The sequence below is a fragment of the Pangasianodon hypophthalmus genome, chromosome 24 (genome assembly GCF_027358585.1).
Source record: "Pangasianodon hypophthalmus isolate fPanHyp1 chromosome 24, fPanHyp1.pri, whole genome shotgun sequence".
In the NCBI taxonomy this organism is placed as follows: Eukaryota; Metazoa; Chordata; class Actinopteri; order Siluriformes; family Pangasiidae; genus Pangasianodon; species Pangasianodon hypophthalmus.
In genome coordinates this window covers 12,465,717-12,484,559 of record NC_069733.1, presented here as the reverse complement: position 1 = coordinate 12,484,559, position 18,843 = coordinate 12,465,717, and the positions used below count along the sequence as shown (strand labels likewise).

General features: G+C 38.9%; 1 protein-coding gene across 2 annotated transcripts in view; it reads left to right on the top strand.

Moving 5' to 3' along the window:
- rasgef1ba (RasGEF domain family, member 1Ba) overlaps window positions 1-13,334 on the top strand; it is a 60,979-nt gene extending 47,645 nt beyond the window's left edge. For both annotated transcript variants that reach the window (XM_034299119.2, XM_034299120.2), the window contains 11 exons: window positions 79-216; window positions 2,941-3,153; window positions 3,246-3,320; window positions 4,471-4,566; window positions 4,849-4,951; window positions 6,286-6,365; window positions 7,311-7,406; window positions 9,470-9,565; window positions 9,837-9,960; window positions 10,844-10,916; window positions 11,840-13,334. In XM_034299119.2, the coding sequence (XP_034155010.1) occupies window positions 79-216; window positions 2,941-3,153; window positions 3,246-3,320; window positions 4,471-4,566; window positions 4,849-4,951; window positions 6,286-6,365; window positions 7,311-7,406; window positions 9,470-9,565; window positions 9,837-9,960; window positions 10,844-10,916; window positions 11,840-11,864 (1,119 nt within the window). In that variant the 3' untranslated portion in view covers window positions 11,865-13,334. The remainder of the gene's footprint in view (window positions 1-78; window positions 217-2,940; window positions 3,154-3,245; window positions 3,321-4,470; window positions 4,567-4,848; window positions 4,952-6,285; window positions 6,366-7,310; window positions 7,407-9,469; window positions 9,566-9,836; window positions 9,961-10,843; window positions 10,917-11,839) is intronic.
- The last annotated feature ends 5,509 nt before the right edge of the window (window positions 13,335-18,843 follow it).

Sequence of the window (18,843 nt, the reverse complement as noted above, 5' to 3'; positions counted from 1 at the left end):
ATCACACACTAGATTACATGAATACCAGAATTTGTTAATTGGATAATGACATCTTTTGGGTTCTCTGATTTTTATTAGATGAGAATCAGAAAACTTGCTCCCAAGATCTTGCAGTTGTTAACAGAGTGGACAGAGACGTTTCCTTACGATTTCCGGGATGAGAGGATGATGAGGAGTCTAAAAGAGTTAACACATCGGTTGAGCACTGGAGATGAGGTGAGTGTGCCATCAAAAATACACTTTGGTTTAGGATATGAGTACAACAAACTCAATCACAAACTTCTGCTCCAACTATGAATATAACTTTATAGCACCAAAAGCCGACAGTCTGTTTCTCAAAACCCCACTGCACGCCCTAAAAAGCGGTAAACCACTGGAGGTCCCAACACATGGGGTGAAGCAAGAGTCACTTCTTGGGGGAGGGGAGAGATTTCTTCAGTTCCAAAGCAGTTTGTCGTGTCTGACAAGAAGAGAGAGAGAGAGAAGAAAGCTCTATTGTTTGGCCGTTTTTGTCTCCTCTGGTGCTCCTCCACACGCTGCAGTTAAATAGTAGAGCTGACTTGAATGTCACTGCTTTAGCATTTATTTTTTTCCGACTGAAAAAAACCTGCATATTGTTAGTTGTAAACTCCACATAAAGTGCACTTGAAATGTAGTACACTACAGTGAGTAGCACCATTTCTGTATGGGATTTACTGTTTCATGGATTTATTTATGCCACATGAATTAGGTTGAAATTGTCCCATTTCAACTGGTTCTTTTTTCATTCTGTGCTTAAGAAAACAGTTCCCATCTACAGCAGGAAAACCTGATTTTGCAGCAAGATATTGAAGAAAAAATAGATTTAGCAAAGCCTTATGCAGTAGTCTCATGCTGCTTCTTGGTATTAGTATAATAGCTAACAGCAGGAGGCTAGTTAGGGCAGACCATTGAAGAAAGGGAACACAAACCCATGAGCTCAGTGAATTAACATTTCACTCTCCCATGACTTTTCTAATACATTGATGTATTTTTTTCAAGTGGTCTTTTTTTTTTTTTTTTTTAAGTCAGTCGCACCTCTGAGAAATCAATGTGAAAAACATACTGAAGGACACAGCTGCAGCATAATCACAATAAGTGTTGCACTTATGATTTCCTATTAGATCTGTATATTTGACTGAGTGTGCAGACTGTTGGTGGTAGGAATGCATTCGTGAATCGGATCAATGTTATGTCTGTTCAATACGGTGTAGCGTCTGGCATTGTAAGTAGCATTTCCAACATACTAGGACTTGTGATGAACTAGGAGTTCATCACAGTTGCATTCCTGCTGCAGTTTCCAGTTATAGCTTGTACGCTTTTCCTTCATCTATACCTCCTTATTTGTCTGGAGACAGTCAGTAGTAAGCAAGAGCCTGATACTGTGCTGCTGAACTTGGTGTTTGGCTGATTGAGCCTAGAATAAACATTGTAACATCTGTCTCCAGACCACAGTTCGGTCTTTAGAGTCTCTGTGTCCTGAGACTGTCATTATGGATGTGGTCATTTATATACGGAAAGCAGAGCCCAGCGTAACCAAGCTCTGTGATTTGTGCCTGACCAGTGGCTTCAGTTCACCTTTTGCACAGGCCATGTTTACGCCAGAGCACAGCAGGTCGCGCCACGAGGTCAGCTGTCACATATGCCAACGTCAAGCGAGGAGACAGCGCAGAAGTGGCTCTTTCCACAACAAGCGAGAAATTCCCTGCTGCTTCAAAATGTCAACCAGTTATCTTCATGAATTGTTTCTAAAAATAATTGCCCCTTGCTCTTTTTTGTGGTGATGCCGGAAGCTTTCCCCATATGGTGGCTCCTGAAGAAAGCAACCTTTTTAATTTCTTACAAATTGGCCTCATCTGAGCAGAAGGAATTCTCCTTTGAAAAAAAAGTTTAATAAACATTCTTTTGGAATTATTTACTCCCTGTATCAGATCAAACCAATTAGCATGATCCTGGGGATCTTGTTATGCATGGACTTTAGGAATTCAGGTTTCTTTAGCCCAGAGCAGCTTATTATATCCTCTGGCTGTGAGGCCACAGAGAACCAATGGTCTGTCATTACCAGCTCATCACTAGATTGAAGCACTGCCTTCAATTTCCCATGTGTCTTTCCACAGCTTCACAGAAATGCAGGCAACTGTATTTCACCTCTGGTCCATGACAAGACAGTCAAAGTCATGACTTTCATGAATTCAGATTCGCTTTTGAGTTATATTAAACATCCTGAACAGTCTTTAAATCAAGCGTAACTAAGTGCTTTCAGAGGGAGCATATTTACAGAATAAGCAAGCCCATCAGTGATCTAGACTGGCTAGATGGTGTAGATAGACAGTTTACCTCCCTTGCTACAGTCAGTGTAATATGTTACCATTGCTCCATGCTAGTTATGCAACTGCTTCTCCTGAACCGTGTCAAGCTTGTGTTATTAGATTACAGGGCCTAGGGGACATGGTACTGAGAGGAAATGGGTAGCCTGTCAGTTTTATTAGAAGGTTTCTAAGAGGATATCTGTGGACAGCACTGCTCTTGCATAATACTACAGGAAGTCTTTATGTAACCTTCCGACTCAGCAGAACTGTAGTTCTTTTAACTGGCTGACCAGTCAGATCAAGTGGCAATTAAACTAAATGCTTGACCAATCAAATGGGGAGGAAAAAAAACTCTTTTCATTTTACACCTGAGGATCCCATACACTGTGTGCCACCATCACGGCCTGCTTTCACTGATAATGTTGTTTCATCGTATGTTTGCAAGAGGATTATTTGATGTTTCTGTCATCTTTCTTATCTCTGCAGGCCACATCCTGTTGGTATTTTCTGGTTGATCATTGCTGTGTAATGGCCAACACTAAAAGGTAGCATGGTTGTAAATCTTGGTGCATGCTCAGTGCTAATTTTGCCCTTCCTTCTTTGGTCTCTCTAGGTCTATCGGAAAGCGGTGCAGCAGATGATACAAGCCCTGATCCGTAAACTTACTACACACAGTCAGTACGAGGAAAACGTGGCCAGGATCAACTCCACAGTGTCAGACAGACTAACGATTTTGAAAACCAAGCCTCAGTCTATCCAGAGAGACATCCTAACCATCTGTAGTGACACTTTCACTCTGGCTCAACAGCTAACACATATTGAGCTGGTGAGCATTCATGTGATATCGCTCTTTCTGGTCCTACAGTCATACCTACATTACCTACATAGGTTAACTTCATCTTTTCTTTTTTTTTCCAGGAGCGACTGAGTTACATAGGACCTGAAGAATTTGTCCAGGCCTTTGTTCAGAAAGACCCTCTTGACAATGAAAAGGTAACATTATTGTTCAAGCATTAAATGAATGGGAACTTTTTTGTTTGGACTTCTCTCCAGAGTCCCCAAAAACAAATACCAAACGCGAACAAATCAATGCGGCTAATATTTGCGTTACCCCGAGGTGATACTGTGACTTTTTACTCACAGTAAACTGAGAACCTTGGCCATCCACTCACTTTGTCTGTTTTTTTCTCCTGGCCATATCCTAGTCTCTCATGAAACTCCCATCACAAGGTCAGCTCAGACCCGCCGTGTTGTCAGAAAATACTTTCAGTCAGCTGCTAAGCAACAGGCAGTGGAATGACGCATTGGCGCGCTTTTTCTTGTATGGTGTTAGCAGTCTCTTTCAAGTGCTCGAGTCTCGGCCATGCCTCCATGAGGCTGTCCATCAAAAAGAGACATCAGGCTGGGCCACCTTTTGTGTGGGGAATAGCATGATCAATGCAGAGGAATGCATGGAATGAGCAGGAGAAAAAGTTAGAAACTCGCACTCAAGAAAATAAAACACAAGTGTTTAGCCTGTGTGCCTGTGTGAGTCATGGCCCACAGAGGGTGTCGAGTTATTCTCAGTGAGTGACTGTTTAATGGAGTGCTCTTGTGTTTGGGCTTACAAGCCATTAGGTTTCTTTTTTTTAAAATCTCTGTTCAAACAGGGGTTATATGCAGTCCTTCTTAAATAACCTGTATTATACCACAGCACTGTGGAATTCTCAATTTTGACTGGTCAGGAGGTGTTGTGTTTTGCCATTTTTCAATAACATGACAAGCTTCATTGTTTTTATTAACTTAAGGACAATAAATAGAGGCTGGTGAGTAAATGACTGGTTATAGCTGCTATAGAGTAAATGATAAAAGGGCCTGCTGTTATAGAACAATAATCAGCTTTGAGGTGGTAATGGATCACATCATATCTCTTTGATTAATTTCCTAGAACAGCACTCTCGTGTTTTATTTCTTACATATTGCACTGTTAATAACATTTAGCAGCTAGCATTTTCTCATGAGCTGATTGAGAGTTTCCTTCAGTTTCATGTGTTTTTAGTTTGGGTGACATCTGGGATATTATTGAGTACATTACTGATGTCTGCCTGCATGTCTGAGTCTTATCACACCTGCTTATTTATGGCTGTGAAAAATCTCTTTGCAGAGTTGTTTTGCTGATCGCAAGAAAGCCAGCAACCTGGAGGCGTATGTGGAGTGGTTCAACAGGCTGAGCTACCTGGTAGCCACTGAGATCTGCATGGTGAGTTCATTTTATCAGGACAGATTCACTCTATGACCTTCAGTTACCTATGCAAATTAGGCCATGAAGCCTTTCATAATGAGAGATAATTACAAAGTACAAGAACGTCAGAGCAGCTATATAATTTACAGGTATAATTTTTTTTGCCTAACCCCAGGGAAGGGTTGTCCTTTGTTGGAGTGTCTTGTTATTAGTAAACAAAACATACTCCTTGCTTTCTGTGATGATATTTTGTCCTTGCATTTACAACTTGCATTATAAACATTGCTTTTCTTTGTGCAGCATGGGAAGAAGAAGCACCGAGCTCGCGTCATTGAGTTCTTCATCGATGTGGCACGGGAATGCTTCAATATTGGCAACTTCAACTCTCTCATGGCCATCATTTGTGAGTGCTTTAATTTTTGTATTTTTTTCAGCTATTGTAGAAAAGCTCGTATTGACTACAGATCTGGTTAAGTGTTTGTTCAGCTGGATCGTTCAATTTCCATTCTGTTGTAACACCCATGATAAAGACGCAAGAATGCCAGACTTTTGAAAAAACAAGTAATCATTTTATAATTGTGAAATAACTGTCATTCTGCATGAACAGTATTGCTTTTCTTGATGTCATGAAATGTTTTAAGAAAAATCACATTAATGAGTCAGCATAATGAAGGGCCTTGTTTTTAGTAGTTCTATGGTAGCAGTGATAAAATGCACCCTCGCTAGATCTATAGTAGACTAGTGTAACCTTACTACAGCATACAGGGGTGAAAACGCAGCTGCTGGGTTGGAGCCAGGGATCTGCACGCAGATGGTCAGCACTGACCATCTCTATAGATGAGAGAGGGAAAGATGGGAGGAGGAGTGAAACCAGCTGTCCTTTTCTAGGACTTTCCCTAGAGGCAAACCAACAGGCCAATACTTACACAAGTGTTTTTCCCTGGAGAGAGAGACAGCGCACATTAGAGTCAGCAGCAGAGAACAAAATAGTCATGAGAAAGGTTTACTGTGTGGAGGCCAGATCATTGTGCTGGATGAATGAGCCATGAGCACGTGTCCTGGCATGAGGCCGGAACATTATTCTCACCATTTTCAAAGACAGTAGACAGAGGAGGGAGATGGGAGAGATCTGTACCCAACACCTGTCAGCAGTATAAATGGGATTCTTTTGTAAACTTGTCTGTAGATGGTATCAGCTTTTTTGTTTGGGGTGACGGCAATGTCTTTCTCAACTTACAGGTTTAAAAAAAAAAACCCGGCATGGCTGCTTTACAAAAATATTTCCAAGTAGAATGAGTAGAATCAATTTTCTGAGAATAAAAAATAATGTGATACAGACCTTAAATAGTCATTGTAAATTTTCTTTGCTATTTCTTCCTGCCTGCCCATCGTCCAGAATGAAACCATAAGATCATCTGCCTCCATAGTCACTCAGCTATCAGATAAAGACTACTGAATGACTCTTGCTTCGGTCATCACTAGATGGATCAGTGTAGTACAGATTGATCAGATAGTCTTACTAGAGCGATGACCTCATTGCTCTAGTCTTGCTGATCTCAACCAATTAAAGTTCGTCTCAATAATAAATACTAACCAGACTTTTAGGGGGAAGTGATGCACCCACTAATGCTATTGTTCCTGAGGATTAGAAGCTGCGAAATTGCAGCTCTGGCAGGAAATGGGACTTGGGTGTTGTTCTGTGCTGACCTGATGTGTGTGTATGTCTCTCCTCTACAGCTGGCATGAATATGAGTCCGGTATCACGGCTAAAAAAGACGTGGGCCAAGGTCAAAACAGCCAAGTTTGATATTTTGGAGGTTGGTATTTAAATTTTTTTTTTTTTTAATTTATTACTCATATTAAGATGTGAATGTGTGTGGTCTTGAAGCATTATAGGTGTGGAATATGAATGTGTAGGAGCAGGAGTGGGAATAACAAGAGCAGCATGACAGTGTTGAATCACTACATATGTTCTATAGCAGCCCTCCAAACATGTTATTGATGCTGTCCAAGTGACTCATGTATGCATAGTGCTCAGCCCATGACAATACAGACACCCATTCATTCCAATTAAATATCCTGTGGCTTCATAGTTCAGCCTTTAAGTGGGCTTGAAAACGTTGAACAATTGATTCTTCCTACATGCTGCTTATTTAACATCTACAAATGATTATCAGGTTTTGCTTCACCTTAAAGTCAATGAGCTGGATAATTGACTTTTATAAAGTAAACATACACCTATTCCCTTTTCTAAACCACCACAGTCACAGGGTTCTTTCCAGATTTCAGAGCTTTGGCATTTCAGTGTGTAAATACAGTTTGGGAAAGGAGTCTTCAGGGGGTTTGCTCGCTACATACTCTCAGTGCTCCATCACTCTGTGATGTTTTTTCCCTCCAGCAGACAGGAGCTAGTAAAGCGATGTTCTCTTTTTCCTTACACGCTCGGAGATCTGAGGGTTTGAAGATTAAAGGGTTTAGGTGGCTCTTTGTCTTCCCTGTCAAAACCTAGAGTGTTAAAGCTGCAGGCATCATCCTTAAGTGGACGTTTGAAGAAATCCTGCAATGTTGGACTGGGATTATTTTTGTTTCACACTCAGGTCATGTCTAAACCACTTAGACATCTTGGGGCAATTTTAACTTTATATAAGATGGCTCCGATTACTGTGTTCCCATGCAAGAACACCCCTAACCAACTTGTGACAAAAAACACTTATTTCGGTGGTTAGACTATTAATGTCCTACTGTCCACTATTTTTCTGCAGCACCAGATGGACCCGTCCAGCAACTTCTACAACTACAGAACAGCGCTACGTGGGGCCACACAAAGATCTATAACTGCACATACCAGCAGAGAAAAGGTAAGGCTGCTGTTAGTCAACAACATACTCGCTGCACAAGTTTTTCTTGTTTTTTTTTTTTTTTTTTTTTTTTAAGCCTGTCATTTTGCTTTTGTTCCACTGGGCCTTTCCACACAAACAGTTGAACATTCGTAATTATCTGTCTTGTTTTTGTCATACTGCTTGTGACATGTCTGACATATTGAGCACTTGTAATCAGTAAACAGGATCATGTTTGCAATAATAAAAATTAAGTACACTGTTTAATGACGCAGAGAAAGATTGTATCACGAGATCGTAGCTGACAATATTTCAGCCAGCTGTAAAACGAGGACCGTACTGGGAACATTGTGAACTGGGATCATCTGTAACACTGCCCTCTATGGGCTTTTTGTTATTGCGGCTATCATGCGCTCCCAACATTCTCACCAAACTGCCTCTGCTCTCAACTCCGGCCAGAACATGTTATGTAATGAATCGTCCTCAAAGGGCAAAGGGTGGATGGACTGAGCCATAAATGGGTCAGAATTTTCTGGGCGAGACGTCACAAGGGACATGCTGCTTTTTCCTCAAAATGTTCTGTTCTCTGGAACAACATGGCAGCCAGCCAGTTCCAGAAATGATGTTGACACGGGATGACTTGCTCCAGACTGCCCTCAGTTATCCAGCGTTTAGTGGACGTATGCTGCATTCCATCATTTAGACACAAATACTGACAGTTTTTGTCACATTTTTGCCTCATTCTCTGAGATGATGATGAGGAAGGCCTTTTGTGAAAATGGTGTGGGAAGGAGCTGTATTTTCTGCGGTCATAAGACAGAATGTTCCCAAGAAACCCTGGAATGTTCAACCCTCCTATCCTATTCATTAGGCGGGGGTGGTTGTTGACAGAGTTTTCTCTTCACAGTAGTGGTGACTCTGCAACTTTGTTTTGCTCCAAATCAGATCTCTTTTGCATTTGGTTGTCACTCAGGGGACTCACCGGAACAAAAGCAAATCATGTGGTGTCTCACACAAAAAGGCTGCAGACTATAAACAACTTAACTAATCAGTGTAGAAGTCTGTTAATTCTTCATAGTTTCTCTTTATTTGCATTTAAGCACACAAAGTAAATATAGATACATGACTTGCCCTATTAAAAATTTTGAATGTAGTTCAGTTACTTCAGATAAGCCTTTGTCCTTCTATTTATTTTTCTGTTAGAAGATACAGTGGGCCAATATCAGCTTTGGGTCTAGTGTTAATATTTTTTGAGCCTAGCTTTGGCTTATGTTAAGTTTGACTCATCTTACATACTTACAGTAGTTCCACAGCAACAAAACAATCCTATCAGTCTGTGGTACAGCTGTGGTGAATTGAAACTACAAAGATATAACAAGTGTATTTAAAATATGACATTCACAACCTAATCACAGCTAATTCAATTCCACATATGACAGCCAACATTTTGGTAGTATTTTTTCATCTTCACTGATGATGATGTCAGTGATCTAAATGTTTACATGAAACCCTTTATTATAAGTGAATAACCATATTGTTCCCTAATGTGAAGCCTCACCAGTATGACACATTTAGCAACTCTAAGCTGGTTCAGGCATCAAGGCTTACTGACCTGTCAATATTTTAATTTAAATCCAAAATTCTGCTTTAATATTTCTTTTGCGTGAGAGCAGTGGCTGTTCTTGTTGTTTTCTTTATGTATGGGTTTAAACACAACTTGATTGTGCGTTTTGCTGTGAGGGATTTCAGCTCAGGTGTTGCGTGACAGCTGAGCTCTTGTTTCATTACAAGGTGTCTGCCTCCTTCTATGAGTCACTGTAATTGCACGCTAGAGTGGTAGAAACAGGTGTACTTTTTGACACGCGACTTTAGAGGTTAACTACTACAAGGTTAGCCATCTTGTAGTTTTCACCTGTATCTCAGCTTCTAAGACCAAACGTGACCTTACGTTCAAAGGACTGAACTCTGTTGCTTGTTTTGTTCATATGCAAATGCTGCCTGGATTGTTTGGGTTCTTGCCTAGTAACTAAAATAACTTCCTTTAACCTATTTGTGTGACGATTGTGCATTTTCCCTCCTTTCAGATTGTTATTCCATTCTTCAGCCTGTTGATCAAGGACATTATCTTCCTCAACGAGGGATGTGCTAACCGGCTCCCAAATGGACATGTCAACTTTGAGGTATGGTTTTTTTTTTTTTTTTTTTAAAGTTTCTTTTTATTAAAGGAAGTGGAAACAGATATTGTCCATTTTAATAGTTGCATAACTGTCAAGGAAACTGTTGGCTAAGCATAGCAACGGCCACTGATGCATGCACACACTCTGTATGCAGGCTGTGAAGAATGAGGAAGTCTGCAGTTTTCACTGTAAAGCTTTCTTGCTTTTGTGCTGTGGGCTTCTGCTGAGACATGAGGCCGGGCTTTAACATTCGGTGTCTTGCTTTGTTGGGCAGAAATTCTGGGAGCTGGCCAAGCAGGTGAACGAGTTCATGACCTGGAAGAAAGTGGAGTGCCCGTTTGAGAAGGACCGCAAGATTTTGCAGTACCTCCTCACTGCTCCTGTCTTTAGCGAGGATGGTAAGCAGTTTCCTTCATGCTGAAAGCACATAGTCATTTAAGATAGTGGCAAGTGCTGCTGAGGGGATCTAACAATTTTTCTGTGCATGCTGGAACATAATTCAGTTTTGGATTTTGAACCTTAACATCATGCCTCACCAGTTACAGTTTTGCATTAAAAATGTTTGTAAACATGTACATGTGTAGTTGACCCTGACCACCTTGTCCCTGATTTAGCGTCCCAAGCTGACTAGGCAATACACCACCTTCTTGTAGTTTTTACCTGTAGCACATGACTATTTGGCTTCTAGCCTACTAATGCAAATAACTTCCTTAAGGCTATTTTTGTGGCTTTGTGTTGCGCTCATTACAGAGTACAACTCCCCCCCCCACTCCCAGTTTGGTCACCTCCCAATTCCCACCTACCAGCCAGGTCTCCTATCATACAATACCTACCAACTGGAGAGGGTGAAGGTTAACACGTGCTGCCTTACTCTGCAGCTTAACACACTTGGAAGAAAGCGCTGTCTGCCCTCTTGCGCACACATGAGCTCACCAGACGCCCACGAATGGCTGGTGTCGCTGCGATTGACAGGGGAGAGAGAGTATTAACATCCCGCCCACCCAGAGAGCATGCCCAATCTGCTGACTAAATACACATTGCTCTGTAATCTATTTAGTGACTACACATCATTTACATCATCACAGAAACTCCCACTGCTGCCTCATACCTATCGTCGTGTAAAATCTGAGAGTAGGAGTTGAATAATCAGACAGCAGTGTGCTGTCACATACTCTGATTAACTCAAGTGTGAAGTATTCCCTAAGACAGATAGACAGAAATGAGTCAAAAACAAGGCCTTTGATGAAGTGACACATTGTACTCTCTCTTATCTGTTGACAGCTTTGTATCTGGCGTCCTATGAGAGCGAGGGACCGGAGAACAACATGGAGAAGGACAGATGGAAATCTCTTAGGTGTGTGAGTGTGAGCATTAAATCTTCACAGCGGAACAACTGTTTATGATAGCTTTTGGGCCTTTGTGTTTAGGCCAGACTTTTGGCTGTGACTTTTACATGTTGGTATCATGTCTGTGCATTAATCATTCGGCTGTCATGAAACAATTTACATTATAAATGTACAATTAAGTAAGGAATAAAACACTTAGTGGTAAGCTGTTACAGGAAAATAATTCACGATGGGGTAGTGTGATCAGAATGAATAAAATATTTGCTAAAAATATCTTTACATTATAAATAAAGCATTCATGAAACTCGCAGATTTAGCATTAGCAGTGAGAATATGATTTCCATTAATACGCCAAGTTGTGGAAAAACAGTGGTCCAGCACCATATTGAAAGGCACAGCATGGAAACACTGATAATGGTAGCAAAAGATGACTAAACGCAACCCCTCCCCAGAGTCTGGCGAGGGAGAGTCCACTTGGCTGTGTATGCAGTCACGTTTCCTAACAGCCATCCAAACCATACAGGGAGGGGTGATGGAGAGAGGGTGATGGATAGAGAGAGGCGTTTTCCCCACTGCGACAGGATCTGTCACGTTATGGGATTCTGTGTGGATCAGCAGAATGTGCTCAGGCCCGGGCGGAGGCAAGAGCACAACTGTCAGTGCTTTAGTGGGAGGAAATTAACTCTGTAGTGGACAGGGAAGAAGCGATAAGAGACAGGAAGTGGGACACATCAGCTGATGTCAGGTAGACAAATGCCTTTGGGTTTAATGTCATGGGTCAGATGAGTCCAGTTATATACAACATCACTAACAAGCCATATCCAGTAACACTCACTGTGCCCTTGACATCAACATCAGATAGAGGGTTTGAAAATGATTGTTCCCTCATACAGCCACATTGTCCTGATTCATCTCTGTGTACTTATTGCAGGTCCTCGCTGCTAAACAGGATGTAGTTCTACTGAAGAACACAAGTCCAAGTCTAAGTCACTGATGTTAAGCAGCTGGCAAGCCAGCTGTGTCCCCATTTTGTCTCCTCAAGAAGTGAGAAGTAGCCCTGATTTTTAAGGGAAACAACAATCACTACTTTGGAAGTGTTTTTGTGTGTATGATGGAGACCTGGATATTTCAGAATGGTTTTTCATCACTTTGTCAAAATTATCACTTATCGTACCTTTAAAAAGACAATTTCTTTTGGGAAAAAACATGCCGAGTTCTCGATATCCCTTGGATGCAACTGATGGTACATTTTCAGCTGTCTCCTGAGGCATTTGGATGCTTTGGATACAAGTAGTCTTCTGAGTTTGCTGCTGGTTGGCCAACTCTGTGAACAGATTATTTAAAAAAACAAAACAAAAGAAAACTAATATTAAAACCAGCATTGTGTGTACTTTGTACCAGTACTGTATATTGATAGTATACAATATTAATTTAAGTATAGATTTATTTTGTTCTTATTTTTCTGTTGTATTTGTTGAGATGGTTTTTATACCTGAGGTATTTGTAATGTGTTTTTCTCACATGTGTGAGTGACCACCAAGTGTGGACGAGAGTGGCTCGTCAAGGTCTGCTGAATGCACTGGGTGCATTTGAGAATAAAATGTCTTTTTCTGTTGTGTTATAACCTGTTTTTGTGACATTCTGTAACATTCATCTTACCCTTTATGTGGGCATTGCCCTGTTCATATGGATTGATGAAGGAGATACAAACACATACATTCCTTATTAGCAGTGTTACCGTAGAAACACAATTTTCCACTCATCTAACATAGGAATAGAGGACTGTACTCCACTGAAATACATCACCGACATGTCCATCTACCTCCAGTCTACACAAGCTAGTACTGCTATTATGCTATTATGTAGCCCCCTGGTGGTCATTCCATTAATAAATGAGAATTAAATTAATACATAATACACTACACAATCATTAGTGTAAGCCTAGTTCAGCTGCATAATGTCATTTTACACAATTATTTGCTTCTCCTCATCTGCAGATAAAATTATTATTTTTAAGAATAGCTTGGTCCTGTTCCCTAACTATACTGTGTTCTCATTTTAAATATTAAGTGATTTTTACACATTTTGTTACATTTTGTCCTGTGTTGTTTGTACATAACCATTTTTGTAGCTACCAGATATTGCTCTAATATTTTGTATTTATCAACTTTGTATATGAGGCAGACTCATTTTCAGGGCACTAGAATACAGTATGAAGTTAAAGAAGTTAATATTGCCTGATGTCTAGTTTACCATGTTAATTTTTTCTGCTTATGGGGAATTTTCCAAAGCTTTATGCAAATAAAGTGTTTTACTCTCCTGTGCACACTGTTATGTATTATCACTGTTTTGATGGATAAGAGAACCCCTGAAATAGTTGCATAGACGAAAAAGCATATCAATAAAAGAATCCTTATGTAAACATGCATTTTTAGTGTAATCAATGAACATCCTTTAGAAACGCACTTTCTGTTTTAACTATTAATAAATCACCAGTTGCTCAGGTATATCAACGTATCAACACCTGTTCATTCATGCAATTATCTAGTGGCAACAGCAAAATGCATAAAATAACACAGATACAGGTCAAAAGCTTGAGTTAATCTTCACATCCAACATCAGAATGAGATAAAATGTGATCTCAGTGACTTTAACCATGGGATGGTTGTTGGTGCCAGATGAGCTGGTTTGAGTATTTCAGAAACTGCTGATCATCTGGGATTTTCACACACAGCAGTCTGTAGAGTTTACACAGAATGGTGTGAAAAAAAAAATCCAGTGAGTGGCAGTTCTGTGGGTGAAAAACACCTTGTTGATGAGAGAAGTCAGAGAAGAATGGTCAGACTGACTCGAGCTGACAGGAAGGCTAGGGTAACTCAAATATCCTCACTTTATGACTGTGGTTATTGCTCTGCATTCCCCTTTGAACTGTGAACTATTTTAAACAATGGCCTATCTATTGCAATTTCTACATAAATTTTTATCTAAATGGTCTGTCTCTACCTGAAACATTATTTTGTATACAAAAAAGAAAACCTAAAAGAAACCTTTGGTTAACTTTGAAACCTTCACGTAAAAGAAAGCTATGGGAATAATCGCTGGAAGGTTCCCAGAAGGTTAGTTTGTAGTTACACAATATAATACCTAAAAAGCGGCCTTTGGCAAACATTCCTTGTCACTTGTCATAAGAGAACGTTGTGTTTTAAAGTTATCTGAACATGCTGGGGAAAATGCTGACTTTATTAACCAAAATGAAATGTTCCCAGAATGTTATGATTCCCCAAAAATAACCAAAGGGGAACCAAAAGCTAATGTTAAGGAAACTTTGTGCTTATTCAGTAACTCTGTGTTTATTTGTTCCACCACTTACAAACCCAGTCGATTGCACAGGGCAGATGTGGACATATCTATATCTACATTGAGCCAACTTGCAATTATGAGCCTTTTTATTTTCTGTACTTTGATCAAAAATGCCTCCATAGAAACCATTTCCCAACTTGTGAGCTGTGTGTTTTGACCAAGTTGCCAAAAACAGAAGAAATTCAGAAAGTGTGAAAGTATTGAAATACTGAACCATTTAAAAACAAATCACAAAAATACAGAAAGAGTAAAGTTAATGTATAGAAAGTGCATAATATTGTCTTACTTGTTTTAGAGCAATGTTATTAAACTTGCAGAAGATATCATGATGACATTGGAGTAGATTAGTAATTAATTCATTTGATAAATAACAACTAATTAATCATGTAGGATTACCATCTTCTATTTCTGTACCACTATCAATGTTTAATAATTATAATTATTTACAAATCCATTATATGCTCATTACAAATATGAGGTTAAATCTGTCCAAAGAGTGAGTATTGTAGAAGGCATGTTTTGCTGTACAGCTAGTTTTGGAGTTATATTTCTAGTGACATATTCTAATCTTTCCAACTACCCAAAAAACAAAACAAAACAAACAAACAAAAAACAAAACAAAACAGGTAGTCAGTGCAAAGCTCCCATGCAGCAGAATGCTACTGAACTCACGAGGGTGGTAATGTGACTTTTTTCAGATTTTTCTTTTTTTGCTGCACTTTAGCGACGGTCCCTAACATTTCAGCGCCACGGAAACAGACACTCGGACTGAGAAAATGTGAAACTCCGAATCAGTTTTAATTTAAAGGATTTAGTTTTGTTTCATTTTTTTTGTCACAATTTATATCATACAGTCTTACAACAGTTCGAAAATACCCGTGAATGTGAAACTAACTTAAAAGAGACACAACGCCAACAACTTCAGCCGAATAAAATCTCTAGGTATCCTCACAACACTCTAAAATGGAACAAAAGAAATGGAAAAGCTGACAGAAGTCCAGCTTCTGAAGTTTATTTTTCTCCACTATCATATTTTCTGTTATCCGCCATTACGCCAATTAGTTAGCTAATCACTACACCTGCGCGAGCTCTTAGCCCGCCCATTATCAAAATCTAAACCAATAAACAAAAGCCAAATATGACCGACGTCCAGCTAAACCAATCAAAACACCTATTGCACTTGGTCGAGCCAGCAGTAATATTTCTTTTAAAATATTCCCACCAGTGGACAGAAAAGCAGAATATTTATTAGTAGGTTTTAATTAATTTGTGTACCCTTTCACCCAGAGCCCTAGGCTACCAAATGAATTTATAATCAAATTATGAATAATTAGCTTAATTGAAATTTTGAAAAATAAAAGAAGAAGCTAGTCTCTGTTATTCCACTAGGGGCAAAATAGAGCAATAAACCCTGTCTCTTCTCAAAATAACTCATTCAGAGTTTTCACAGCAGAGGGGCGTGAATGCTTATTTTAAGCTTTTAGGCTAGGTTTTTAATTTAGAAAGTCATTTCGCAAGCTTGAAAATTGTGGGTTTATGTTGTGTAGATCCTTGACGTATAATCCTAAATAAGCCAGTTTCAGTTCCAGGTTCAGTTCCACTTCACAATGTGGAAAATGGGGTAAGTACTTATGCAAGGTGGCGTCTATATTGCAGTGTGTTGAAAATTATTATTTGGTCTGGCCAACTTGACATTGTACTAAATGTAATGTGGCCTGTTACCTAACATGAGTTTGAGGGACAGGGACTCAATGCAGAGGCTATTTGTAATAATAATTATTTTTGTTATTTTAATTATTAGGAAAAAACAATTATTTACATAGATTTTACAAAGCTATGTAATTCTCACATACAGATTTTACACATAATTCTCACATTCAGATTTTACAAAGCTATGTAATTCTAACACGCTTACGGCGGTGGACAGGGGTCAGCATGGGCACTCTGACCGGTCAGTGGCTACGCAGCCCCATCTGCAGCAAGCTGTGATGCACTGTGTATCCTGACACCTTTCTATCATAGCCAGCATTAACTTTTTCAGCAGTTTGTGCTACAGTAACTTTTCTGTAGGATCTGAACAGACAGGCTGGCCTTCGCTCCCCACATGCATCAGTGAGCCTTGGGCGCCCATGACCCTGTCGCCGGTTCACCAGTTGTCCTTCCTTGGACCACTTTTGGTAGGTACTCACACTGCATACCGGGAACACTCCACAAGACCTGCCGTTTTGGAGATTCTCTGATTCAGTCGTCTAGCCATCACAGTTTGGCCCTTGTCAAAGTTCCTCAGATCCTTACGCTTGCCCATTTTACCTGCTTTCAACACATCAACTTCAAGAACTGACTGTTCAATTGCTGCCTAATATATCCCACCCCTTGACAGGTGCCACTGTATGAGATAATCAATGTTATTCATGTCACCAGTCAGTGGTTTTAATGTTATGGCTGATGAGTTTATACATATGTGTGTGTGTGTGTGTGTATATATATATATATATATATATATATATATATATATATATATATATATATATATATATATATATATGTATATATATATATGTATATGTATGGAGACAATGGAGAGTCCCAGAGAAAGGATTTGTCTCCATCTACTGGCACCTTTAAACAGTCACTTGAGATGAATTTTATTTCAGGAGAAAATGGTGTGATATTTGGGATGTGTATAATTGATATGAGGTAGATGAAAGACCATAAAACATGCAATGTGATAAGATTAAGAGCAAATGTATTTCTGTCTAATAATAACACATGTTAAATATTTATGTTCAGGATGTAAATTTATAAAAATAAAAAAATAAAACACCCTGCAGATCATGGTTTCACTGGAATCACTGGAGAAACCCATCGTCTTTGGAATGTGATGTGACAAATTCACAGAGAAAATTAGCAAAAATAAAAATGGAGCAGCAGTTTGAATGTACTCGCTATGTATTTATATTATTAAGATTTAACTGTATTTTAAGAGTTTGCAAAACAAAGCTGCAGGGATTTAAAGGTCATGCTTTTTCCTGTAACATTTATGTGCTGAATTATTGATTATTTCCACAGACAGAAGCTGTAGCTGCGCTAATGTAACACCCTGGCTGTGATCCAGTTAAATGCACACAGATCAATCCAAATAGCTTCACTGATGATGTAATACTAAGGATGACTTGCAGAAGGGAAGAGTTTACAGCAACACTCCTTTCAAAGCAAAAATCTCATCTGAACAAATAACTCAGTGAATCAGAATTGACTTTAAATGTATCTTAAATGCATCAGTTACACACTTTACATAATGCAATAAGTGACACACTATCTGCTGTCTATATATTGAACATGTGATTATGTAAGCTTGTGATGGGGTCAGCGGGGGATTTAAAGCACAAGGATGTTTTCTTGTACACAATATACAACTGGAATGTAAAATAGATCAGTGTGCATTAATTGCAGCATGTAATGCACTGCCCTCAGATGTCCATGGATGTTAAAGTGTTCTTGGTCCATCTTGATCTGGCCCCTAAATATTTATTCTTGTTTTTGCTCCATATTAAGTTCAACATATTGCACTGACTCATAAAAATAGTCTGTTATACCCTTAAAAGTTGTATGACATATTTAACTGGCAGAAAATTCTACTGGCCTAAATCCTGAAATTTACAAATTGATTATTTTTGCTAACTGGGTTTTTGAGATATTTCATCCTGTTTTGTGTCTTTTGATAGAATTACAAAAATACCTCAAAACCGGGGATGATATTTTTGTTCATGCATTTCAAGTACTAGATATATCAATAGTAAAACAATGAACCTGGGTTAATGTCCGCTGCTTATCGGGTGATTAACTCTACAGGGGCACATTGCATAGATTTCCATGTATTTATCAAACAACGCTTAAAAATGGATTAAATGTATCTGTCTTCCAAAATACAACATTTTGTACTAATTTACAAGGATTGTGAATTTAGAATTTTGTAAACTTGTTCAGAAATTACAGCAAATTTTGTTGCACTTTTAAGTCACTGATTTGTAATTATGACCCAATTACCATCAACATCATCACTGAGAACAATCACAGGGCTGCTGTTTTACATATATCACTGACGCCTTTTTAAAAATTATTTTATAAACCTCTGGTATTACATCATTTACTTAGGAAAAGTGTTTATATATATATATATATATAATATATATATATATATATATATATATATATATATATATATATATATATATATATAAACATAAGTTATCTCCGTACATACCCTTTACCCTCCGAATAACTTTAATCATCATCATCATCAGCAGCAACATCATCAAAACATCCTCATCATCATCATCATCATCAGCAGCAACATCATCAAAACATCATCATCATCATCATCAACATCAACGTAATCAGTGTCAGTATGGCATAATGTTAAGTGTATAACTATTTCAGTTTTCCTTATTTTGTTATCTACATCCCTACTTATCATCATCATCCTCCTCATCATCATCAATATTATTGTAATACTATTCATCAGTCAGGTTTTATGACACCCTACCGGCTGTAGTGAGATCACATGGTAAACAG